Source organism: Jaculus jaculus, chromosome 12 (genome assembly GCF_020740685.1).
Source record: "Jaculus jaculus isolate mJacJac1 chromosome 12, mJacJac1.mat.Y.cur, whole genome shotgun sequence".
Taxonomy (NCBI): Eukaryota; Metazoa; Chordata; class Mammalia; order Rodentia; family Dipodidae; genus Jaculus; species Jaculus jaculus.
This window is the reverse complement of record NC_059113.1, coordinates 21,358,828-21,379,563: the sequence shown is the minus strand read 5'-3', so window position 1 is coordinate 21,379,563 and position 20,736 is coordinate 21,358,828. Positions and strand designations below refer to the sequence as shown.

At 49.6% G+C, this 20,736-nt stretch overlaps 1 protein-coding gene across 2 annotated transcripts in view; it reads right to left on the bottom strand.

Annotated features, from left to right (window-relative positions):
- The window catches only part of Gata4 (GATA binding protein 4), a 55,805-nt gene extending 45,313 nt beyond the window's left edge, over nt 1–10,492 (bottom strand). For both annotated transcript variants that reach the window (XM_012951922.2, XM_045131813.1), the window contains exon 1: nt 9,874–10,492. In XM_012951922.2, the coding sequence (XP_012807376.2) occupies nt 9,874–10,492 (619 nt within the window). The remainder of the gene's footprint in view (nt 1–9,873) is intronic.
- Nucleotides 10,493–20,736: the final 10,244 nt, after the last annotated feature.

The following is a 20,736-nucleotide window of genomic DNA, read 5'->3' as shown; positions in this document are numbered from 1 at the left end:
TGAGCCTACTCACAATTATCTCCTTGTTTTCTTTAAAGGTGACAAAGGAACAGCTCGATAGACAGCCAATAAAACGTGAGCAATGCGTGCTCCATGAAGCCTCTTCGTGATCTACCAAAGGTCAGCCAGGTCCCTTAGGGCTCTCAGGGCAGAACTAGAGGGTGCTTCCAGAACAAGGAAAGGGAAATGCAGTAGTCCTTCCTCTTTCTCATGCAAATGACAGTGAATTTGCAAAGGGCCCAGTTGTTCTAACTTCTACACACCTTCTCTACCGGTGAAGGACAGACAGCAATGACTGGTTTAAAAGAACTGCCTTGTACTCTGGGAACAGGTAAGTAGGTTGGTGGTTTTCTAGCAGGTTCTAATCCCAACGTCACCCGTGGGAGAACTACCCACCACTGAGGTTACCAACTACCAGGTATGTGAGTGTGCCCACAACCGGACCTTGGGAAGTTCTTCATCCCAGGGATGGGACACCTACCTCTGCCTCCCAAGTGCTGAGAATAAAGGCATGTGCCACCACACCCAGCTTAAAGATATGTTTTATTTATTTATTTGAGAGAGAGAAAGAGGCAGATAGAGAGAATGGGTATGCCAGGGCCTCTAGCCACTGAAAATGAACTCCAGATGCATGCGCAACCTTGTGCATTTAATGACTTACATGGGTCCTGGAGAATCGAACCAGGATCCTTTGGCTTTGCAGGCAAATGCCTTAACCACTAGGCTATCTCTTCAGCCCATGTCTGCTTTTTTTTTGTTTTTAATGGCTTCTGGGAATCAAACTTATGCTTGCAAGGCAGGCACTTTATTGTCTGAACTGTCTCCACAGCCTTGGTTTAATACATTTAAAAATAAGTAATATCATTTGCATCCTTACAAATTCTAAGGATTCTGTTTGTACATGTCACCTCATGCAGAATCCAAGGGGGATGCACAAATGAAATGAGGTCTACACAGACAGTGGAAGATGGGAGACCCCTGAAGACATACTGAGCGAAATAAAGCAGACACAGAAAGACAAACATGGTTGGTTCCATATGTGAGAGGAACCGAGAGTAGTCGCATTCACAGGGACAGAAAGTAGAATGAAGGTTACTAGTGTCTGGGGCAGGTGAGGAATGAAGGGGTGTTTATTGCTGGGCAGAGAGGTTCAGTTTTGCAAGATGAAAAAGTTCTGAAGATCTGTTGCATACCAGCATGTATATACCTAACACCACTGAGCTACACATTTAAAAATAATTAAGGGGGTCTGGGGAAATGGCTTAGCAGTTAAGGCATTTGCCTGTGAAGCCAAAGGACCAAAGTTCAATTCCGCAGGACACACAAAAGTCAAATGCACAAAGGGGCATGTGTGTCTGGAGTTCATTTGCAGTGGCTGGAGGTCCTGGCGCGCCCATTCTCTGTCTCTCTCTGTCTCTCTCAAATAAGTAAATAATAAAAAAAATAATAATTAAGGTACCGGGCATGAAAGTACATGCCTTTAATCCCAGCACTTGAAGACAGATATAGGAAGATCACTATGAGGTTGAGGCTAGCCTGGGACAACAGAGTGAGTGCCAAGTCAGCCTGGGCTAGAGTGAGACTCTATCTCAAAAGACAAGGTATAATAATTATAATATTGTTATTAATATTACAATAGTAATAGATATTATTTTTATTTTTAAGGGGCTAGGGAGATGGCTCAGTGTCACACAAGCATGAAGTTCTGAGTTCAAATGCCCAGTGTCAATGTAAATGCCACGTGGATATAGCTGCCCATCTGTAATCCCAGCACTTGAGAGGCAGAGATGGAATCCCCAAGCAAGCTAACCAGGTAGACTAAGATGAATCAATGACATGGATTTAAGTAGAGACTTTATCAATCAAAACAGATGCCTGAAATCAATGTCTAGCCCACACACACACACACACACACACACACACACACACACAGAGGGAAAAACTAACTCAATGAAGCTGAGTGTGGTGGCTCACACCTGCAAACCCAACACTCTGGAGATTGAGGTAGGAGGATCACTGTGACTTTTAGGTCAGCCTGGGCTAGAAGGAGACTGTCTGTGCCTCAAGCCAGCAACAATAATAATGATAAAAAATGATATCAACTCTAACTTTTCATATTTTGAATTTAGTTTTTTAGTTAGTGGATTAATAACAAGGCAAAACAATGGCCATGAAAACAGTTACAATGGGTCAAAGTGTTTTTAAGTTCTAAGGCGTATATAATGCATTCCTGATCTTATCCTTTTCTACTCCTTATCCTCCCCACAGGCAAACCGTATAATAAGTTCCATGTGACAATGTATGAAGAGACATTTTTACAAATCATCTCTGAAAGGTTTCCAGAGATCATTTGTAGATTCTCAAGTGAATAGAACCTATTCTTGCCTTTTTCAACACAAAGGGACAACCCTGGCCCTTACAAGTCTTAGAAAGGATCCTATGGCATTGCATAATGACCCTCATTTTTTTTTATGCCTTTGTGATATTGTATGGTGTTCATGTGCCACATGTAGAGAAGCAGTCCCCTAACAATGTAAATCTAGGTAGCTTCCAATTTTTGCCACTAATATGCTGCACAATGAATTCTTTGAAGTCAGAAATTCTATATCTTGGCTATCTACTGTGGAATTTGATATTACCAAGGACTCTCTATAAAGGTTGTACCAAAGGGGGCTGGAGAGATCACTCAGCAGTTAAGGCATTTGCCTGTGAAGCCTAAGGACCCAGGCTCAATTCTCCAGATCCAACGTAAGCCAGATGCACAAAGTGGCACATGTGTCTGGAGCTCCTTTGCAGTAGCTGGAGGCCCTGGCACACCTATTCTCTTTCTCTCCATCTCTAATAAGTAAATAAATCTTTTTTTAGAAAGGTTGTACCAAGGAATACACCCATCCACAGGTATCAGAATTTGTTTCTCCACACATCACAGTATTTTTTTAATAGTGTATTTATGGAAGAAAATCCATGGAGGGGTACCGGGGTACAGAAGAGAGTGTTATCTAAAACTCTCCTCAGCATCATTCTACTAGAAAATGTGGCCTGACCTTTTCATGGGACATGACTGGGCAAGTGACAGGTGTCACTTGAGGCAGTGACACACCTGGGTCTACCCCAACCCCCTTCCTTATTTAATTGGTTCTCCACTTAGCTCCACAGAGCAGTCTCCACTAGAGTTGACCTGCCCAGGGTGGTAACCGGAAAATTAAACAACTCTGGTTTTCCTGAAGACTGACAAGTTGTTCTCTAGCCAAATAGGCTGCTGTCGAGTTGGCCTCACAAAGTTCCCTGTACTGGCTTCATTGATAAGCAGTCCCCAAAAGACCCAACAAACACTGCAGTGTTTCCCACTGACCTCAGCCACAGATTCTCTGAGCACCTAAAGTGCCAAGTGCCCCACCCCACATCAAATGGGGCAACGCTTTTAAGATTAATTGTTTCGATAGTCCTAAGTGATATACATGTATTGCATTGTGTTACTTTTACTGAGCCTTCAAATGACTCAAAGTTGTTCAGATCCTTTGAGAACAGGTTAATTGCTTACTTCTCCATGACACAAAAGAACTATTTTTTCCTTAATAAAATATGTTTCTTAGCCTCTCCAGTAACATCTATCATCATGCTACCTTCTCTGAGGAATATTAATGTGTAATTTCAGTCTCCTTTTCATCCTTAATTGTTTTGAATATAATACAATTTAATAATAGAAGTTAAATAAGTGATCCAATGCCTATTGCATTAATTAGTACAAAGGCCACACACTCTGGGGTGTGGTGTACATACAGTAAAAGGCAACCATGTGGGGGCTGGGGATGTGGCTCAGTGGGTAGTGCCTGCCTAGCAAGTTCCAAGCCCCAAGTGCACTTAGTGGTACACACCTACAACCCTGGCACCGAGAGGCAAAGGCAGAAGGATAAGAAATTCTAGGTCATCCTTGATTACACAGCAAGTTCAAGGCCAACCTGAACTGCATGATACTCTTTCTGTGTCTCAAGAGAGATGCACAGAGAGACACAGGGAGAGGCAGAGAGGGAGAGAGACAGGACAACCATTTTCAAAAACTTCAGCGAGCTGTGCCAAGTGTCTATACCAGCATTACAACATCACTGGGTCCTTTAAAAGAAGACAACTTCTTCCTCTTTCAAGGCCAGACTGCCAGGAACCAGTGGACCCAAAGACAAGCCTCACTGCACTTCCAGACACTGTAGACAAGCATGACAATGCTCTCAACCCTCGCTCACCGAGAGCCACACAATATAGCTTCTCATTTTCTCTAGTGGCACCCCAAGGCTTTTAGAACCCCTTTTCATCTTGCTCACTTTTCCCTTAGGCTCTCCAGTTTGAGTATTTTTCTTTTGAGACAAACATTACTATGTAGCCCAGGCTGGCCTCGAACACTCCATCCTCCTGCCCCAGGCTCTCAATTGCTCTGATCACAGGTGTGCACCACCAACGCCCAGCTCCAGTTTCCTTCTTAAAGGACTAGCGACCATTCTGTGTGGTTGGACCAGGGCAGGGCAGAGTCCTGGGGCAATTACCTCTGAGATCTCTACTCAAATATTTGCTACGTGCCCAGCATGTGCCAGGTACTTATATATGAGTAAGACTCTGTACCTGCCCTCCCCTTCATAAGGTCACAGAATTCCATTCATGTGCCCAATTAATAACTTCAACAATTGTTTTAGGGTCCTAGCTCTATTGAACTTGGAATGAATTAAAGTTCACATACATTACAGTCAGGACAAAATCATCTCTTCCCACCCACTAAGTGCAGGGCTTTTCAGGTGTTTCTGTTAAGTAAATTTTGTCTCTTTCTTTCCTATAATTCCTTTTTTTTTTTTTTTTTTTTTTCTTTTATGAGGTAGGATCTCATTCTAGACTAGGCTGACCTGGAACTCTCTCGGTAGTCCCAGGCTCCCAGGCTGGCCTCGAACTCACAGTGATTCTCTTATCTTGGCCTTCTGAGTGCTGGGATTAAAGGCTTTGCCACCATGCCTGGCAGAGTTTGTTTTTTTTATTTTAATCATTTTGATTTTTTCCCTTATTCCAATAGCCAATATAAGCATTGCTAGTTAATTATTAATACAATAGCAGTAAACATTTTATAGAAAAATATAGTGTTCACTTATTTCTCTCATGAAAATTAAAAATATTTCTGAGTGAATTCATCTCTGTGGCTTGCTCTATGGAGATAACTATATTATTTAAGCAAAAGACAAGCTGTGTGGTATCATTTATAGTATATCAAGTCAATGAAGGTATATCTCCTTTTGGCCTGTTTTTTTTTTTTTTTTTTTTTTTAATTCCAGGTTCTTTTCCTGGCAAATTTCTATTTTCACTCCATGGCTCAATTCAGATGGCATCACTTAGGTGAAGTCTTCCAGAGTCCAAGAAAGAGGGACCATGGTTCTCTACTTTCTTTCCTTTGCTCTCAGTCTATTCCTGCATCCCACAATGGTAAGTCATTTATCCATTCTCGTGTTTATTTAGGGTGACTATCTCTGTTCACTAGGGACTATCTCAGGCTTAGCACTAAAATTTCTGAGTTTTTGGAAGTCCCTCAGTCCAGTAAAATTTGTCATTCTCCATGACAATTTAATAAGACAGAAACCATTTATGAAAGACCAAAGTCAAATACTATTTGTCACACACATTACTTCATCTGTCTAGTTGACAATTCTGAAAGTAGTTGTGACCATTCAACCTTATAGGAAAAAAAAGGTGAGACTACAGAGGCTAGTAACCTGGCCAAGGTCACATGGGCCACCTGGCTCTGAATCTAGGTTGCTGAGCTTTACAAACCTATTTGTGAGCCTGGGGACATAGCTTAGTTGGTAGAGTACTGGCCCATCATCACGTATGAAGCCCTGGGTTCCACCCTCAGCCCTGAGGAAAACCAAGCATGGTGATACAGGTGTAATACCAGTACTCAGAAGGTCAAGGCTATCTGAACTACATAAGACCCTAGCTCAAAAAAAAAAAAGTCCAGGGCTGGAGAGATGGCTTAGCGGTTAAGCGCTTGCCTGTGAAGCCTAAGGACCCCGGTTCGAGGCTCGGTTCCCCAGGTCCCACGTTAGCCAGATGCACAAGGGGGCGCACGCGTCTGGAGTTCGTTTGCAGAGGCTGGAAGCCCTGGCGCGCCCATTCTCTCTCTTTCCCTCTACCTGTCTTTCTCTCTCTGTCTGTCGCTCTCAAATACAAAAAAAAAAAAAAGTCCAGGTATGAAAGCACATGCCTGTAATTAATGCCAGTACTTGAGAGGCAGAGGCAGGAGGGTCTTTCCAGCCTGGTCTACATAGTGAGATACCATCTCAAAAATAAATAAATAGGTCTGGAGAGATGGCTTAGCAGTTAAGCGCTTGCCTGTGAAGCCTAAGGACCCCAGTTCGAGGCTCAATTCTCCAGGACCCACACTAGCCAGATGCACAAGGGGGTGCACGCGTCTGGAGTTCGTTTGCAGTGGCTGGAAGCCCTGGTGTGCCCTCTCTCTCTCTCTCTCTCTCTCTCTCTCTCTCTCTCTCTCTATCTGACTCTCTCTCTCTCAAATAAATAAATAAAAATGAACAACAACAAAAAATAGCCAGGCATGGTGGTGCACGCCTTTAATCCCAGCACTCAGGAGGCAGAGGTAAGAAGATAGCTGTGAGTTTGAGGCTACCCCGAGACTGAATTCCAAGTCAGCCTGAGCTATAGTGAGACTCTATCTCAAAAAACCAAAATAATAAGTAAGTAAATCCTGTTGCTGTCACACACACGCACATTGCATTCTACCTAGCCACCTTAAAGAAGATGGGCAGAAAAGATCTTCGAGCCAGAGGATGAGGCGTAGTACCATGGAGGAGCACTGTCTTCCAGATACGACGTGGCCATTGCATTCATGACACCACAGTGGCTGTCATTGCCTGCACAAAACCCACGCAATATTGGGCCCACCAACATTCTATCACAGGTGGTGGAGAAGAACAGGAGGCCCCAATCCCTCCTTAAGGAGCTATTGGCAGTTAATGGTTGCTGGAGGAGGGGGAGACATTTGCTTCAGTGGTTCAGCCACTGGTAAACTGCGTGTACTCTGGTCAAGAACACCTGACTCATGCTCATGCAGGCAACCTTAATCAGATTCAGTGGAGGGGCTGAGGAGATGGCTCAGTGGTTAAAGGTGCACCTCATTGGGCTGGAGAGATAGCTTAGTAGTTAAGGCACTTGCCTGTGAAGCCTAAGGACCCAGGTTTGATTCCCCAGTGCCACTTAAGCCAGATGCACAAAGTGACACGTCTGCAGTTCGTTTGCAGTAGCTGGAGGCCCTGGAGTGCCCATTCTCCCTCCCTCCCTCTCTCAAATAAATAGGTAAAATATTTTAAAAACCTCAGTGGGACATACATCCATACAAGAAGGATAAAAGGACATCAGAGCAGAAAAGGGGTTAGTTGGGAAGAAGGGGTTCAGTGGGAAGGGAATGAAGGGGATAAGAGAAGGTAAAAGAAGGGGTTATGATCAAAACATTATATACATGTATAAAAATTAAATTATCAATTACATAAATAGAATCTAAGCACCAACAATTGAACATGCTTGTATTCTCTTACTGAGATCCAGTGGCCACTCTCATGACTTCATCACTTACAAAACAACCAGGGGCTTCACGACTAGAACCTGGGCATTCAGGCCTGGAGGAGATGGAGAGCGGATGCTCCTTCCAGGGTGGCTCACCGTGTGTTAACTCTGGAATGTGGGAAACACTTCTTACTTCAGTTCCCTGATCTGCACCAGAGGGCGTGCACTGCAAAATCTAAATGCCCATGGTGTACACTCATACACTAGAATTTGCTTTTTCCATGGGTCGCCAGGAAGTCTCTTCCATCTTTGGAAGTAGAACTTTATCTTTTCCTCAACCAAACACCTGTTTGTTTGCTAGGGAGGCAGGGTCTCACTCTAGTCCAGGCTGGCCTGAAGATCCTCCTACCTCAGCATCCCTAGTGCTAGGATTAAAGGAGTGTGTTATCTACCTGGCAATCTTTTCATATTATTATTTATTAAAGACAGAGAGAAGGAACGAAAGGAAGAGAGACAATGGGCATGCCAGGGCCTCGAACCACTGCAAATAAACTTCAGATGCATGCACCACCTTGTGCATCTGGCTTATGTGGGACCTGGAGAATCAAACCTAGGTCCTTAGGCTTCCCAGGCACGTGCCTTAACTGCTAAGCCATCTCTCCAGCTTTTTATTTTATCTTATTTTGAGATCGTGTTCTATAAGTAATACAGGCTAGCCTACAACTCCCTCATGCTGGGATTACAGACATGGGCCATCACAGCTAGATCATTCCTCCCTATTTTAAACTGGGGCCTCCCAAAAGAGTTCTGGAAAGAACCAGGAGACTAGGAATGCAGACCCAAGCCTAGCACACCCAAGTCTAACCACATGGAGAAGCCATTGTGCTCTGCCTCAAAGGTCCACCGCTCCATTGGAGTGATGACTCCTCCTCCCCCTGAGGAGAGGGACACAAGGGCTAAAAACCCTGCCCTGTGCCACTCCCACAGTTAATCAGTTTACCTGGGATGTGTATTTGGTTGGACAAACCTCCTGGAGATCTCTGGCCACCCAGGGCCAGAGAAAATGTAAAAGCTCTTCAAAGCCCTGACCCTATCAGAAACAGGTTGACACTGGAAACAAGGAGAGACAGACTTTACTCTTCAAAGTGAGAACAAAAGCTAAAGGCTTTAGCACTTAGTAGGTAGTCAATAAATGTTAACTTTGTTTCTCAAGTCTGGGCTTCTTCCCCTCCTCCCGAGATCCTGCTCAGTCCAAATCTCACCTTCTGTCCCTTCTAGAAATTCCACAAGACCAGACGTCATTTGCATGTTGAACTGGCCATCCCCACTTTCCTTTTTCTGTCAGCCCAAGTAGCCAGGCCTTTCTCAGAATATTTTTGCTTTCTTTGGTTTTTCCGAGGTGCTGTCTAGTTCTAGGCCAGGCTGACCTGGAATTCGCTATGGAGTCTCAGGGTGACCTTGAACTCTCAGCAATCCTCCTACCTCTGCCTGGGATCAAAGGTGTACACCACCATGCCCGGTTTCAGAACTCATTTTCTAAACTGGGAAAGACAAGCTCCCAGTTCCTCCTTCCAGGTCTGACATTTCTTTCAAGGAAATCTTTCTTGGGACCTTCTTACTTCCGCGTTCTTTCATGTACAGATGTATGAAGAAGGGGAGGCCGAGGGCCCAATAGTAGCTGGGAAGCGTCTGTCTAATGCGGACATTATCAAGAAGCCCCTCTGGGCTTCCGATGTCCCCCAAGCCCTGACAGGGTGTCTGCCTCAGGCGGGCAGCACCACATAACCCCCACAGCATGGCTGGACACCCCCAGGGCGGGAGCCCCAACTTAAGCCTATCTCGGTCTCCTTTGCTGGGTCTTCCTTCGTTTCCGGTGTGAAACCCCCCACAGTAAAATCATCTGCTGCTCGGAAGGACCCTCCAACCGGGCTGCCAAATGGGACAGACTCAGGTCCAAACCAATGTATGCAGGTCTGCAGAGGCTGGGGGGAGAGAGCGCCCGCCCCCCACGCACACACCGTCCTGGGGCCTCCCCTCCAGATCCAGGCAGGCCTGTCACCTCCCACTGGTCACCCCGAGCCCCACAGACTCCAAGTCCGGGTTTACACCCTGGGGAGGGGATGCTGCATTCGGACCTTGCCACGCCTTTACAGAAGGGGCTCGCGGGACGCTGCCTCCTTGCCACCATCACCCACGCCACCAGCTCCATTTCCAGTGCGCCTTCCTTGCACACTGAACTGACCCCCCTTCCCGCGCCCCAGCGCACAATCGGTACCAGATAAAGGTCCCCCAAAACAAGACTCCAAATTAACCTTCGGTACTCACCGAGATTGGGGTGTCGAGCGGCGGGGTTGGCCCGGCCGGGTAGGCTGTGCAGGACCGGGCTGTCGAAGGGGCCGGCGGAGGCGGCCGCGGCCGCGGCCCACGACGCCCCCACGTCGGTCATGTAGGTCGGGTAGGGACTGGAGTAGGAGCCCGCGAAGCCCGCGCGCCCGTACTGCTCGCGGCCCGCCAGGCCCGCGCCCGCCGCCCCGCCGCCACTGCCGTAGGCTGCGGCTTCCCGGGCGGCGGCGGCGGCGGCGGCGGCCGCCAGGGACCCGGTGGTCCCCGGGAAGGAGAAGCGCGGGGACACCGGCGGAGGGGTGTAGGCCGCTCCGTCGGCTCCCGCCTGACTCCAGCCCGGGCTGCCCTGCTGCGTCCCGGGTCCGGCGGCGCCCGACGGGGCGGACCCCGAGCCGCCCCCCGACGTGGCCCCGGACGCCGCGCCGCCGCCTCCGCCCTGGAGGTACGACAGCCCCAGCACCGAGGAGGGCACGCGTGGAGTGGGCACGTAGACGGGCGAGGACGCGGCGCCCGCGCCGTGCATGAAGGCACCGGGGCCGCCCGCCTCGTAGGCCCCGGGCGGGGGCCCGTGGTTCGCGGCCATGGCCAAGCTCTGGTACATCCCCGCGGGCGAGTCCTCGCTTCCCTCGCCGGCCACGCGGTCACGCGGGGAGAGGGGGAAGGTAGGAGACAAGAGCGACAAGAATAACGTACTGTCAGGAAAACGGAGGTCGAAAGTCAGGGGGAGGGAAACCCAAATCACTCAAAAACGCATGCTCATTAGATCCAGCGTGGAGCCAACTGTCTCCGGGCTCTCGTTTGAGCAGGAAAATCCCAAGCGGAGTTTTTGGGTTTTTTGGCTGGTGCAGAAGGTGGTGCAGGAGGACCGACTCCACTCCGGGGTCCTGGGCCCGGCTGGCGCGCACTGCAGCGGGCGGCACGGCCTTTGGTCACCCGCTGGCTGCTCCGGGACGCTGCGCACCGCCTTCGGCGCGCCCCGGTCGGGCGAGGGCTCCCACGAAGAAGGCTGGCAAGGCTTTGTTCTCCCTCTTCAGCCGCAGGTCTAAAGGACAAAGGACAACATGGGAGAAAAACGTTCAGCACTGAGCTCTTAGGATGCGTCCGCCTAGGTTGCAAACGAAATTGTCCCTCTCCGGGCCTGCTTTGGAGGCCTGGTGGTCCTGTAGGAAGCCAGGAGTGAGGTGGGCTTTGTTTAGTTCGGGATGTGGGGTCCAGAGGCCTTTGGACACCCTGGGGCGGGAGACCTAAGGGATGTGGAGAGTCGAGCATGCACTCATTGGTTCTAACCTAGGTCGATGATTTTTGTATTGTTGATTGTATTTCTTGATAAGGAAAGAATTCAATTTCACCTTATTCTTCACTGGACGTACGTACGTATACATGCATGTATTGTTGTATAAGTACATTACAGGGTTTCGGTTTCTGAAGAATGCCTGGGACTGGTCGCGCTCACTTTTGTTTTCTTTCTTGACCAAGAAAGAGCTTCTGATTGCCCATGGAGGGGGGGGGGTGGCAATGACAAATTTCATAAAAACCAGCCACCTAAGAAAGTTTTGTTTGTAATTAAAAAAAAAATACCCTAGAGGTAAAGTCTAAATGTTTATAAATGAGCAAGTGTCTGCTAAATCTCGTAAAAAGGATTGTAAAACCCCTTAATCATATACCACACATCATGTAGGTGTCAATTCAGACAAGCTACATGTTTCTTGCAAATAGTAACATTTTAGAGGCTTTGCAGACTGTTTATGGGACCAGAAAAGTAGGAGGACTCATACAAGGTCACAACTCACTGGAGCATTTTAACTCACTGGATTCCACACACACCCCCACCCGTGGAATCACAGGTTCACAGCATGCCGAACCTGTCCATCAGAACCAGGCCCTAGGCTTGCCTGTAAGCTTTCTAGCATCCTGTGTTTTGGTACTGATAGGACATTTTTCTGAAAAAAAAAAAAAATTGAGTTTCACTTTCCAACACACCTGCTTCAAATCCTTCTCGCTGTCCCTCCACTAAGTAAAGGAACTTCCTTTATTTTACAAAAGAGGGAAGATGTATGGAAACTTGTCTAAGATCAAAGTACAATTACAGGGAGAGTGGGGGGCAGAGATGTATAGGGCCTCAAGTGTACCCACATTTTTTCTTAACAGGCAGCTACTCTGACAGGCTTTTTTTTTTTTTAATTACAACAATAGACTTTAAAGGATATCAAGCAAACTCTATGCCAATCAAAGCTTTACACTCATTAATTCCAGGCACCTCAGTTTCCTCATTTTCCAAAGGCAAATATTAAAAGTCACTGCAGACACAGTCATGGAGGATCATGGGTGGGAATACAAAATATTATATGTGAAGCAAGGTCTTCAGGCACACATGAAATTCTATGTAGCAGTTGACTACTATCACAGGTTTCTAATATACCATAAGAAAGTAGCCAAGACTTAATAGATACTATAAAAAATAATCACCTTTACTATTGTAAAAAATCTGAAAATTGAATATTTTATATTGATACACGACATAATACTTTTCGCCATTCTTGAAATCTCACTAAAAATAATGGAATCATGGCATTGTGTTAGTCATATAATGGCTAAGTTGCTTATTACTTGCTTTCAAAAAATATAATAAACTATTGGTTTGGTGAACATTTCCTTTCCAGCAAGTTTGGTTAGAGGATGGATATAAGAAATTTGACCTGAGGTCACCAACCTTACCCTTTACAAAGAAAGGCCAAGAAAAAAGAATTAAGACCTCCCAGAAATCTCAGGGTTTCAATAAGTAAATATGTAAGTTTAAATTACCAAAACTATCCATCATCAATTTTTAAATCAAATAGTTGACCTATTTCATTGTATTTTATGTAATTCTCAACTCCCGCCTGTAAAAGATAATGTTGTGACTTTCTTTTCTCACTTAACTGCAGGAAAGGAAGGAGATTAGGGGTATGTCATCTAACTTACAGAATACATACAGTGCTAACTTGATTTACAGTATACATACGGTGCTAATTTGTGAGCTTTAAAATGCCGGCTCTAAAGGTCTCACTCATGTCCTTAGTAACCTTTCCGCCTTTTCAAATGGCTGATGCATTGAAGATAGAGGAAATCCCCTGTAAGCTTTTGTGGAACAGAGATGGTTCCCTTTACAACGATTCTTGCCTTTCATTATTTGGGTCCCGTGAGCTGACTCTCCTACAAGAAGTCTGGTTTGCGCCTATGTTTTCCTCTCCTAAGGATCGATAGCCTCAGTTCACGCCAAGGTCACCGGTGTTAAGAAAATGCCTTCTCTTTCCAGGGTTTAGTCCGCAGCCCCCTTCCCACCTATCTTTCGAGAACGGGAAAATGGAAAGCGCAGGAGTCTTTGAGTCCTTTCCTAGGCCATCCCTTCTCTTTCCACCCAGCCCGGGCCCACACACTAGGTCTGCCACGCAGAAAATTCACACAAACGAACCCCCACACTAGCCAGCTTGACTCAAATCAACCCCCGTTACCCCCACAGCAATTTTTCTTTCTTTGAAAAATCCCAAACTTGTTTCTGGCTGCCTTTCTTTCTCGAGATACAAGAAATATTTCCCCAAAGCTCTTCCCCCAACCTGCCCAACAGTTCGGCCTTGTGGCGCAGGCCTTTCATCAGCCTGGTTCTGGGACCAACCTCCTCTAAATAGAAACAATAAAAAACAACAACAACAAAAACCCCCTCTCTCTGCCCCTCCACCTGGTGGTAGTGCACCACCCGGACATCCCTCTCTCCCAAGGGTAACCACTGCTCACTTCCAGGCTACAGCCGAGTGACAGAACATCACGGATCGGGGAAGCTGGCCCCGGCCAGGGGAGGGATGTCTACTGCGCTCCCGGGTTCCGGCCTGCGGCCGGCTTCACCTCCTGCAGTGTGGGTGGCCCCGTTGATGGCTGTGCGCCGCGCACTGAGCTCCCTGGAGCTCACTATGGAAGTTCAGGCTGGCCAGAAAGAGCATGAAAATAAAAATTTTTAAAGCCTAAGGTTCGGCTATCACTCCGATCTAGAAGCGCTTCCCGTTCTCGCCCAGATCCCAGGCCCCTGCGGCTCCGGAGGGCGACACCTCTGCATCGGCGCCCCTCAACAGCGACCCGTCCCAGGCCGACGAATCTGGGTGATTCGAGCCCACGGCCACCACCACCACCCCAGCCAGGCCCTGGCCTGCGAGGTGCAAACCTCCACTGGACACCTGAACACAGGGGCGAGTTCAAAGTGTCCAGGTTCACGCGAAGCAATCGACACGCACTTCGTGTGCCCCTTTTCTGCTTTGCCCCCGATCTTGCTTGATTTAAAGGACATTTGCTATGCCAAAGTCAAAAGCAGAGCCGGCTTATGCCACTTTGGGGGGGGGCAACTAGCTATCTCCCCCACCCCTCGACCGTCAGGCAAACAAGGACCGAGGACCTGCGACTTTGGCCGCGGGGAAAGAGCAGAGCAGAAGCGAGGGGCAAGGCCCTACCTGGCGGGCCTGGCGCTTCCTGGAGAGCGGGCGCGCACGCCCCGGAGCCGGCGGAGCTGCAGCGGCGACCGAGCCTCCGGCGGCCACTGTGCGGGCCTCCAGCGGGTCCCCGGCTCGCCGCGCGCCTCCGGGGCCCGGGCGCTGCGCTCGCCGATGCTGACTGGCTCCGGGGAGTCACGTGCAAGGGCGGGGGGCGGGGGTGCGCGGCGGCCCCTGCGGATCCGTGGGGCGCCCGCCTCGGGACTGTTCTCAAAGCTCCCCCAGCAGGCAAAGTCCACTCGCCGCGACTTGGGAGAACGTCAGAGCGCTACTGTCCCGGCGCCCGGCGTGGGGGGCCACCGCCCAGCTGGAGGTCGATGCGTTTTGCTATTTTGCAGCCGATAGACTTGACTAATGACTTCCCTCTCCGATGTTTCCCCAGCCCCCTGTCCAGCCGTGGTGGGCGAAGGGCGGGGCAAATACCGGGGAAGGTGACCTCTCCCACCGGGATCCTGGTTACATGTAGGGCACTGGGTCACCCGGGATGCCTGGCGGGCTTTGGGTTTCGGGAAGCTGTGACTGGGGATCCTCATAGCTTGTACACAGGAAAGGGTCAGGAGACAGCAAATCTCCCACTGGCTTTCTACACAGAGCTTAAGAAACTCAGTCTCCCCTTTGCCTTCGCCGCAGCCCGAGGAGACTGCAAGGCTCCTAGAACCCCTGCACCAGCCCTCGGATTTATGTCTTTATGTAAAACGCGCACCCCTTCGATGCCAAGCGAACTCTTCTCTGCAGATCTCCCAGTTTTCTCCGCAACGCCAGGTGTCCAATCTAAAGGACGGGGTGGGGGCTGGGGAGCCCCGTAGTACAGCTGAACTTCTCCGCAAAAAGGGCCCTCTCCTGGGGCTGCAGTCCCACCCCCTCGTGTGGGGGCAGGGAGGGTGTCAGACCCGAGTTTGGAGTAGGCGTCAGTGCCTGTAGGCCCTGGCACAGCGGGCCTGAGGGCTGGAGAGTCCCTCAGACAGGTCTAAAGGTTAATAGAGCAATCACAGGGCCCTATTACTGCGTAAAAATAACCCATCGATTACCGCAGCCTTCAGCTCCAGATAACAGTGGCCGGTGGCTTTCACGCTTTCGGTTGAACTTTTTTTTGAAGGACTCATGCATTTTTCTCCCCAGCACAGGTTTCTCATACAAGATAAGAGGAGTTGGGGACATCACTCCAGAAACCCGCTCTGCTCTGAAAGAAGCCTGGGGGACGACACCCGCTTCAACAGTTGGAACCGGGTGGTGGATTGCTGGCCGGCGTGAGGGCAACCCGGGGGCTGATTGGCAGGAAATCACCACCCCCTCCACAGGATCCTGGCCAAGTCCTGGGGATTCTCAGGAAAATCCCAGAGGAAGAACTGAGCGCGGCTGCGCGAGGAAATTCTCCCCCCCCCCCCCACCTCCAAAAAAAGGAAAGGTGCTTTGGTCCAGAAAGGCCACAGCCACCCAGAGAAAACTGGGGCCACCAGGGGCCTGTGCTCTGCCCAGATGCCCCGGGGGCTGCTGCCTGTTGGCGCCCCTCTGCGCCCCGGAAGTTGGGGTAGCATGCCTGGGGTGTCTTCTCTTGCTCACTCCTAATCCGAGTCAGTTCCTTGGGTGAACCTGGCACCTCACATTCGAGTCCTCATAGAACAAAAGGGAGGGCTTTTCTGGGGATCAGGGAGACCCACGGGGGTGGGGAGCAGCGAACTAGCGAGTATACCTGGCTTATATACCCTCGGATGCAAGCAGAGAACGGGACTGCTCCTGGCCTGTTTGAGACGGGGACATCTTCATTGAGCGAGAGAGGCCAGAAGCCAGAGGCCTGCGCGCGTGGTAGACCTGCCAGGGTTTTTGGAAGAACCGAGAACCTGGCTTGGGCGAACAGGAGTCTGCCCAGGGATGCGTGCTTTCAGCGATGCCTGAAGTCTGGCTCTGCCTCGCTCCAGCGGCCTTCATTTATAGAGCGAAACGCTGGGCCTGGAAACCAGGCAGGAAATTTTTTTTATTATATTTATATTTTTATTTTGGTAGTGGTTATCATTGTTTCCCAACACGACAGGGGCTTAGTGTCTGACGAAGCGGTCATCTGACATAGAACCCCATCTCTAGTGTCCCCGGCAGCTACCAGGTGGGGCTTCTCTCTGTGCTGGATGGACCTCGGCGAGATGGTGACCTGCGGCCAGCCGGAACCATCCTCGCCCATTCCACCAGCCTGTTCCTGAACAGTCCGGACAACAGCCGGCTTTTCTCTGCGTGGCTGTGGAGAGAGACCCCTGGATGGAGCAAGCCGGCTGGCTAACTCTTGCTTGCAGCCAGTGACTCCTGCATCACTCCTCCCCCTCCCTCCACTCCCCCCCCCCCCCCGGCCATTGATCCTCCCCAGGCTGCCACTGAAGTCCTTTACCCAGGCTTCCCGCTGGCTTCTCCCGCTGGGGCTTATGGCCCTCAGCTCGAGCTGGGGTGTATTCTTCGGCTGGGCCAGGCGCCTGGGTCTGAGACATTTGTCTGTTTCCTGTGGCTTCCTCCCCACCTTCAACACACCAAATTTCTCCCTCTTAGGCCTGGGCTAAAAGTCTGACCAGAGTGGTAGCCAAATGCCAACAGGTCGAGGTGTTTCTCCCCCCCCCCCCCGCCATCCATCCCTCCCTCCTTTTGCCTCCTTCCTCCGCTCAGCCGGGCGGAGCCAGCGCCCGGGCTGCGCGCGCGTTGCCAGGAGCTGGGAGCACGTCTAGGGCTCGGTGGCCCCGGGGGCTGGAGGGGTTTATCCGGACGCCTCTTTTAGGTTCCCAGGCTCCTCTCAGGCTCTGGAGGCCGCTGGGAGGGGGGTGGCTGGGCTTTCTGAGGTTGGCTTGGCTACGTCTCCAGGCTGGCCCGGGGAGGGTGGCCCAGCCCCACTCACGTTCTCTTTCCGCTTTCTTTTCCCATGGTCTACCGGCAGAAAATGAACACTGACCCCCCCCAACACACACACCATTTTACTAAATCCCGAGGTCTAAGGACCAGCGTCACGACATGAATGAGGCTTTTCACAATCAGAACAACCCAGATGACCGTACTCTTCAAGAAACTTTGCATTGCTCAACAATAAACTGCGTTTCTCGGGTCCACGAAGGCTCCTAAGATTTGCACGGATTTGTGCCTTAATAGAAACGAAATTGTACGCTGACCATGACGTATAGAGAACTCAGAGCTCTTAACTCGAAATAAACGAACAAGCAGCGGATGCTGGACGTCACGGGGGGGGGGGGAGACCAGGGACAGTTATCCAGCGCCCGGCTCCAGCGAGGTCTCGTTGGGACACACTCGGGTTTGTTTTAAAGTATGCGCAACGTCGTCGGGGTGGGGGTGGGGGTGGGGGCACAAGCTCAAGTTCTGGGGGTCGAGGCCCCTCTGCACCCTGCAGGAATGTAATTCCCCAGTCACTGCACCCAAAGGGAAAAAAAAAAAAAAACGTCGCCCGAAAGGAAAAATCTGTGGCCTTGAAGGTCTCCAGTGTGGCATGATTGGCAACAAGAAACTCCTCGAACCAAAAGGGGGACCACCAAAGCCAGCCTATGTCCGGTGCCACGGGCCTCGGAAGTGCAGGCGCGCCCCTGCGGATCAGCACAAAGGCGCCAGGTCAGATTGTGCACGGTGACCCGCGCTGAACGAATGCGCCGGTGTTCAGGCCCCACGGGTCCCTTGTATTCCCCTTGGGGGCGGGGGCTGAGCCCCTAGAGCACCGTGTAGATCCGCCTGTGACCTGCCCTGAGCCCCGCAAGACTCCCTGAGCAAGGACAAAGAGGGGCAGAGCTCAGAACCAAGGGGCACAGCTGGGTACACCCGGACCCACTAATGTAAAAATGAACGAATTGACCTGCAAGGCCCAGACTTGTACCACGGTGTCCTTCCAGAGCGGTAGGCATTAGGAATTCTTGACTCCGGACCTGTGCTTCCTCCCAGCCCCCCCCAAGACCCAGGCTCCTCCTTTGCTACCCTGGATTTTCAGCCTTCTCCCACAGACTCAGAGGAGGAGGAAGCACCGCTTATGTCTGGCTTTGGAAGTTCTGTTCGCTGTTTCCAAGCGAATCCACAGCTCTCCTCACAGATCACCCGCAAAGTCTTCTTGATGTTTTCAGTCTCCAGACCAGAGTTTGTGGAAACACCCACCCATATTTTATAGGCACTTTCAGATTACAAACCATTTTGCGATTTCACTTTTCTTTAGGGAACGACATTTCTACTTTAGAAGGAGGAAGAGAAAGTTATTATCCGAGTTTACAAACAGGCTCATAGTGCCCAGAGAGGTTGAAGCATTAGTTCTAAGTGGGAAAGGCCTCCTGGGAGGCAGGTCTTCGATGGAGCTACTCCACTGCTTTATTTCTTTTTAACATTCAAAGATCAGGCTTCTGCCATGACATACTTTCTGTAACCGTCGTATTACTGTTTTCAATCTCTAAATTTACTTTAATGTGATGTCTGACACTAAAAAAATTAAAATCATGTATCTAAAGTATGTTTATAATTAACAAATAAAAAATAAAGTAGAAATCGTGAAAAAATTAAAATCAATAATAATCTAAGAGACAGTGGAAAGGAAAGTACTGTGTGACAATTTTCTGTAACTTCAGGAAGATTACCAGGGCTTCTGAATGCAGGAGGGTGCTCTTCAGACACTGGGCAGCCAAGGCCAGGACTGAACCCATCCCTGACACCCACAACCAGCCTTCATCCAGTCCTGAGCTCTGTGCCCCCCCCCCCCCCCGCGCCCAGCTGTGCTGATGCCATGGTGTATTCTCCATTTCCCAGCTCCCAGGAAAACTGTGTCACCTCTATCCTTGTGTGTGGAGTCTAGAAAACAGTAGATGGAAGACAGCAACTGGTAGCCCTCAGGTTCCCAGTATGAGCAAGCTGCTTTCAGCCTGAAAGCTCCTATGCTGTTTCTAGGTCCCCTTCCCTTGGGCACCAAAGATGCCACCTCTGTGATCTCACTGGCCCTGACTCATTCATGAATGGGACCTCCTTCCCCACCCCATCAGACTTTTGAAATCACAGCACACAGTAATAGTGGCATTAATTATTAATTTCCTTGGCTTACATCAAACGTTCCTTTGCTTTATTCATAGGTCTTTTGCCCACTGGGTTATAAATTTGTTTATCTGTGGTTTGATTGCCCTCACTTTCACCACACCACACATTCCAGAAAGTACATTCTGTGAGGGTGGGAACTTTGGCTGGCACCTAGTAGGTGTTTGATAAATGTTTGTTGAGTGATTGAATTTGCAAAAAAGGGTTGCTAGTAACCCCTCTCCCGGTGTGGCCAGCTGGGTGGTGGAGGATGGAAGCCTGGGTTCCAACGTGGTGCACACACAATCACTGCCTCTTCTGAAAGTAGAGGCACAGGGCTGGTCTGGTGTTGGTCACACAGAACTGTCTCTAGCTGTGGAATACCCAGCAAGATTTAGGCTTTGCCTAAGGAAACACTGGAGGTCCTGAGGTCAGCAAGGATAAAAGATTTCTGGTCTCAGGGTTTTGAAGAACCTAGCTAGGTGTGGAAGCAGCAGTGACTGACAAAGGGGTTGTGGAGACCCTGGAGAGGCAGATCAGAAGGGGCTGGGTGAATAGCTCCAATACCTCACAAGTATCAGACCTATGGGTCCTGGAAAGATGAAGTCTCAATCAGACAGAGGAAAATTGAAGGGTATAGAGGACAGAAATAAAAAGGAAAGAGTATCCGAGTGTGGTGGTGCACAACCTTTAATCCCAACACTTGAGAGGCTGAGGTAGGAGGATTGCCACAAATTTGAGGCCAGCCTGAGGCTGCAGAGTGAATTCCAGGTCAGCCTGGGCTAGAGTGAGATCCTACCTCGGAAAATCAAAAGGAAAGAATGAAAAGGAGGAAAGACTGATGAAAGCAGGCAAAGACTAGGATAGAAAACAAATTACAAGGGCTGGAGGGCAGGGGCTGGAAGAGCCAAGAAACCAGAAAAGATGGGATTCAGTCATCCACTCGCCCCCTCCCTCCCCCCCCCCGTTCATTCTGTTTCTTGGGCAGTACTGTGTGGTTACTAAGCGTGGTGCTTATATTCCATAAGAAGATGACAGACAATAAATAAATTAAATATATAGATTGCTGAATGGAAAGAGAGAGAGAGAGAACCCACCTCATTTTACTCACAACAACTCAAAGCTAGCCCAAAGGTCAGACGAAAAGAAAGGTCATCCTGGAAAGGAGCTCCCCTCTTTTGATTCTAGGAATGAAAACTAATGGAAGGACCCCCAGACACACACGAGTGAGTATCTCAGTCCCAAGGGACCTGGTGTTCCCAGCGCCAGCTTGGCCTGCTTCCCCACCTACCATCTCCCCGCCCTGCCCCCCTTC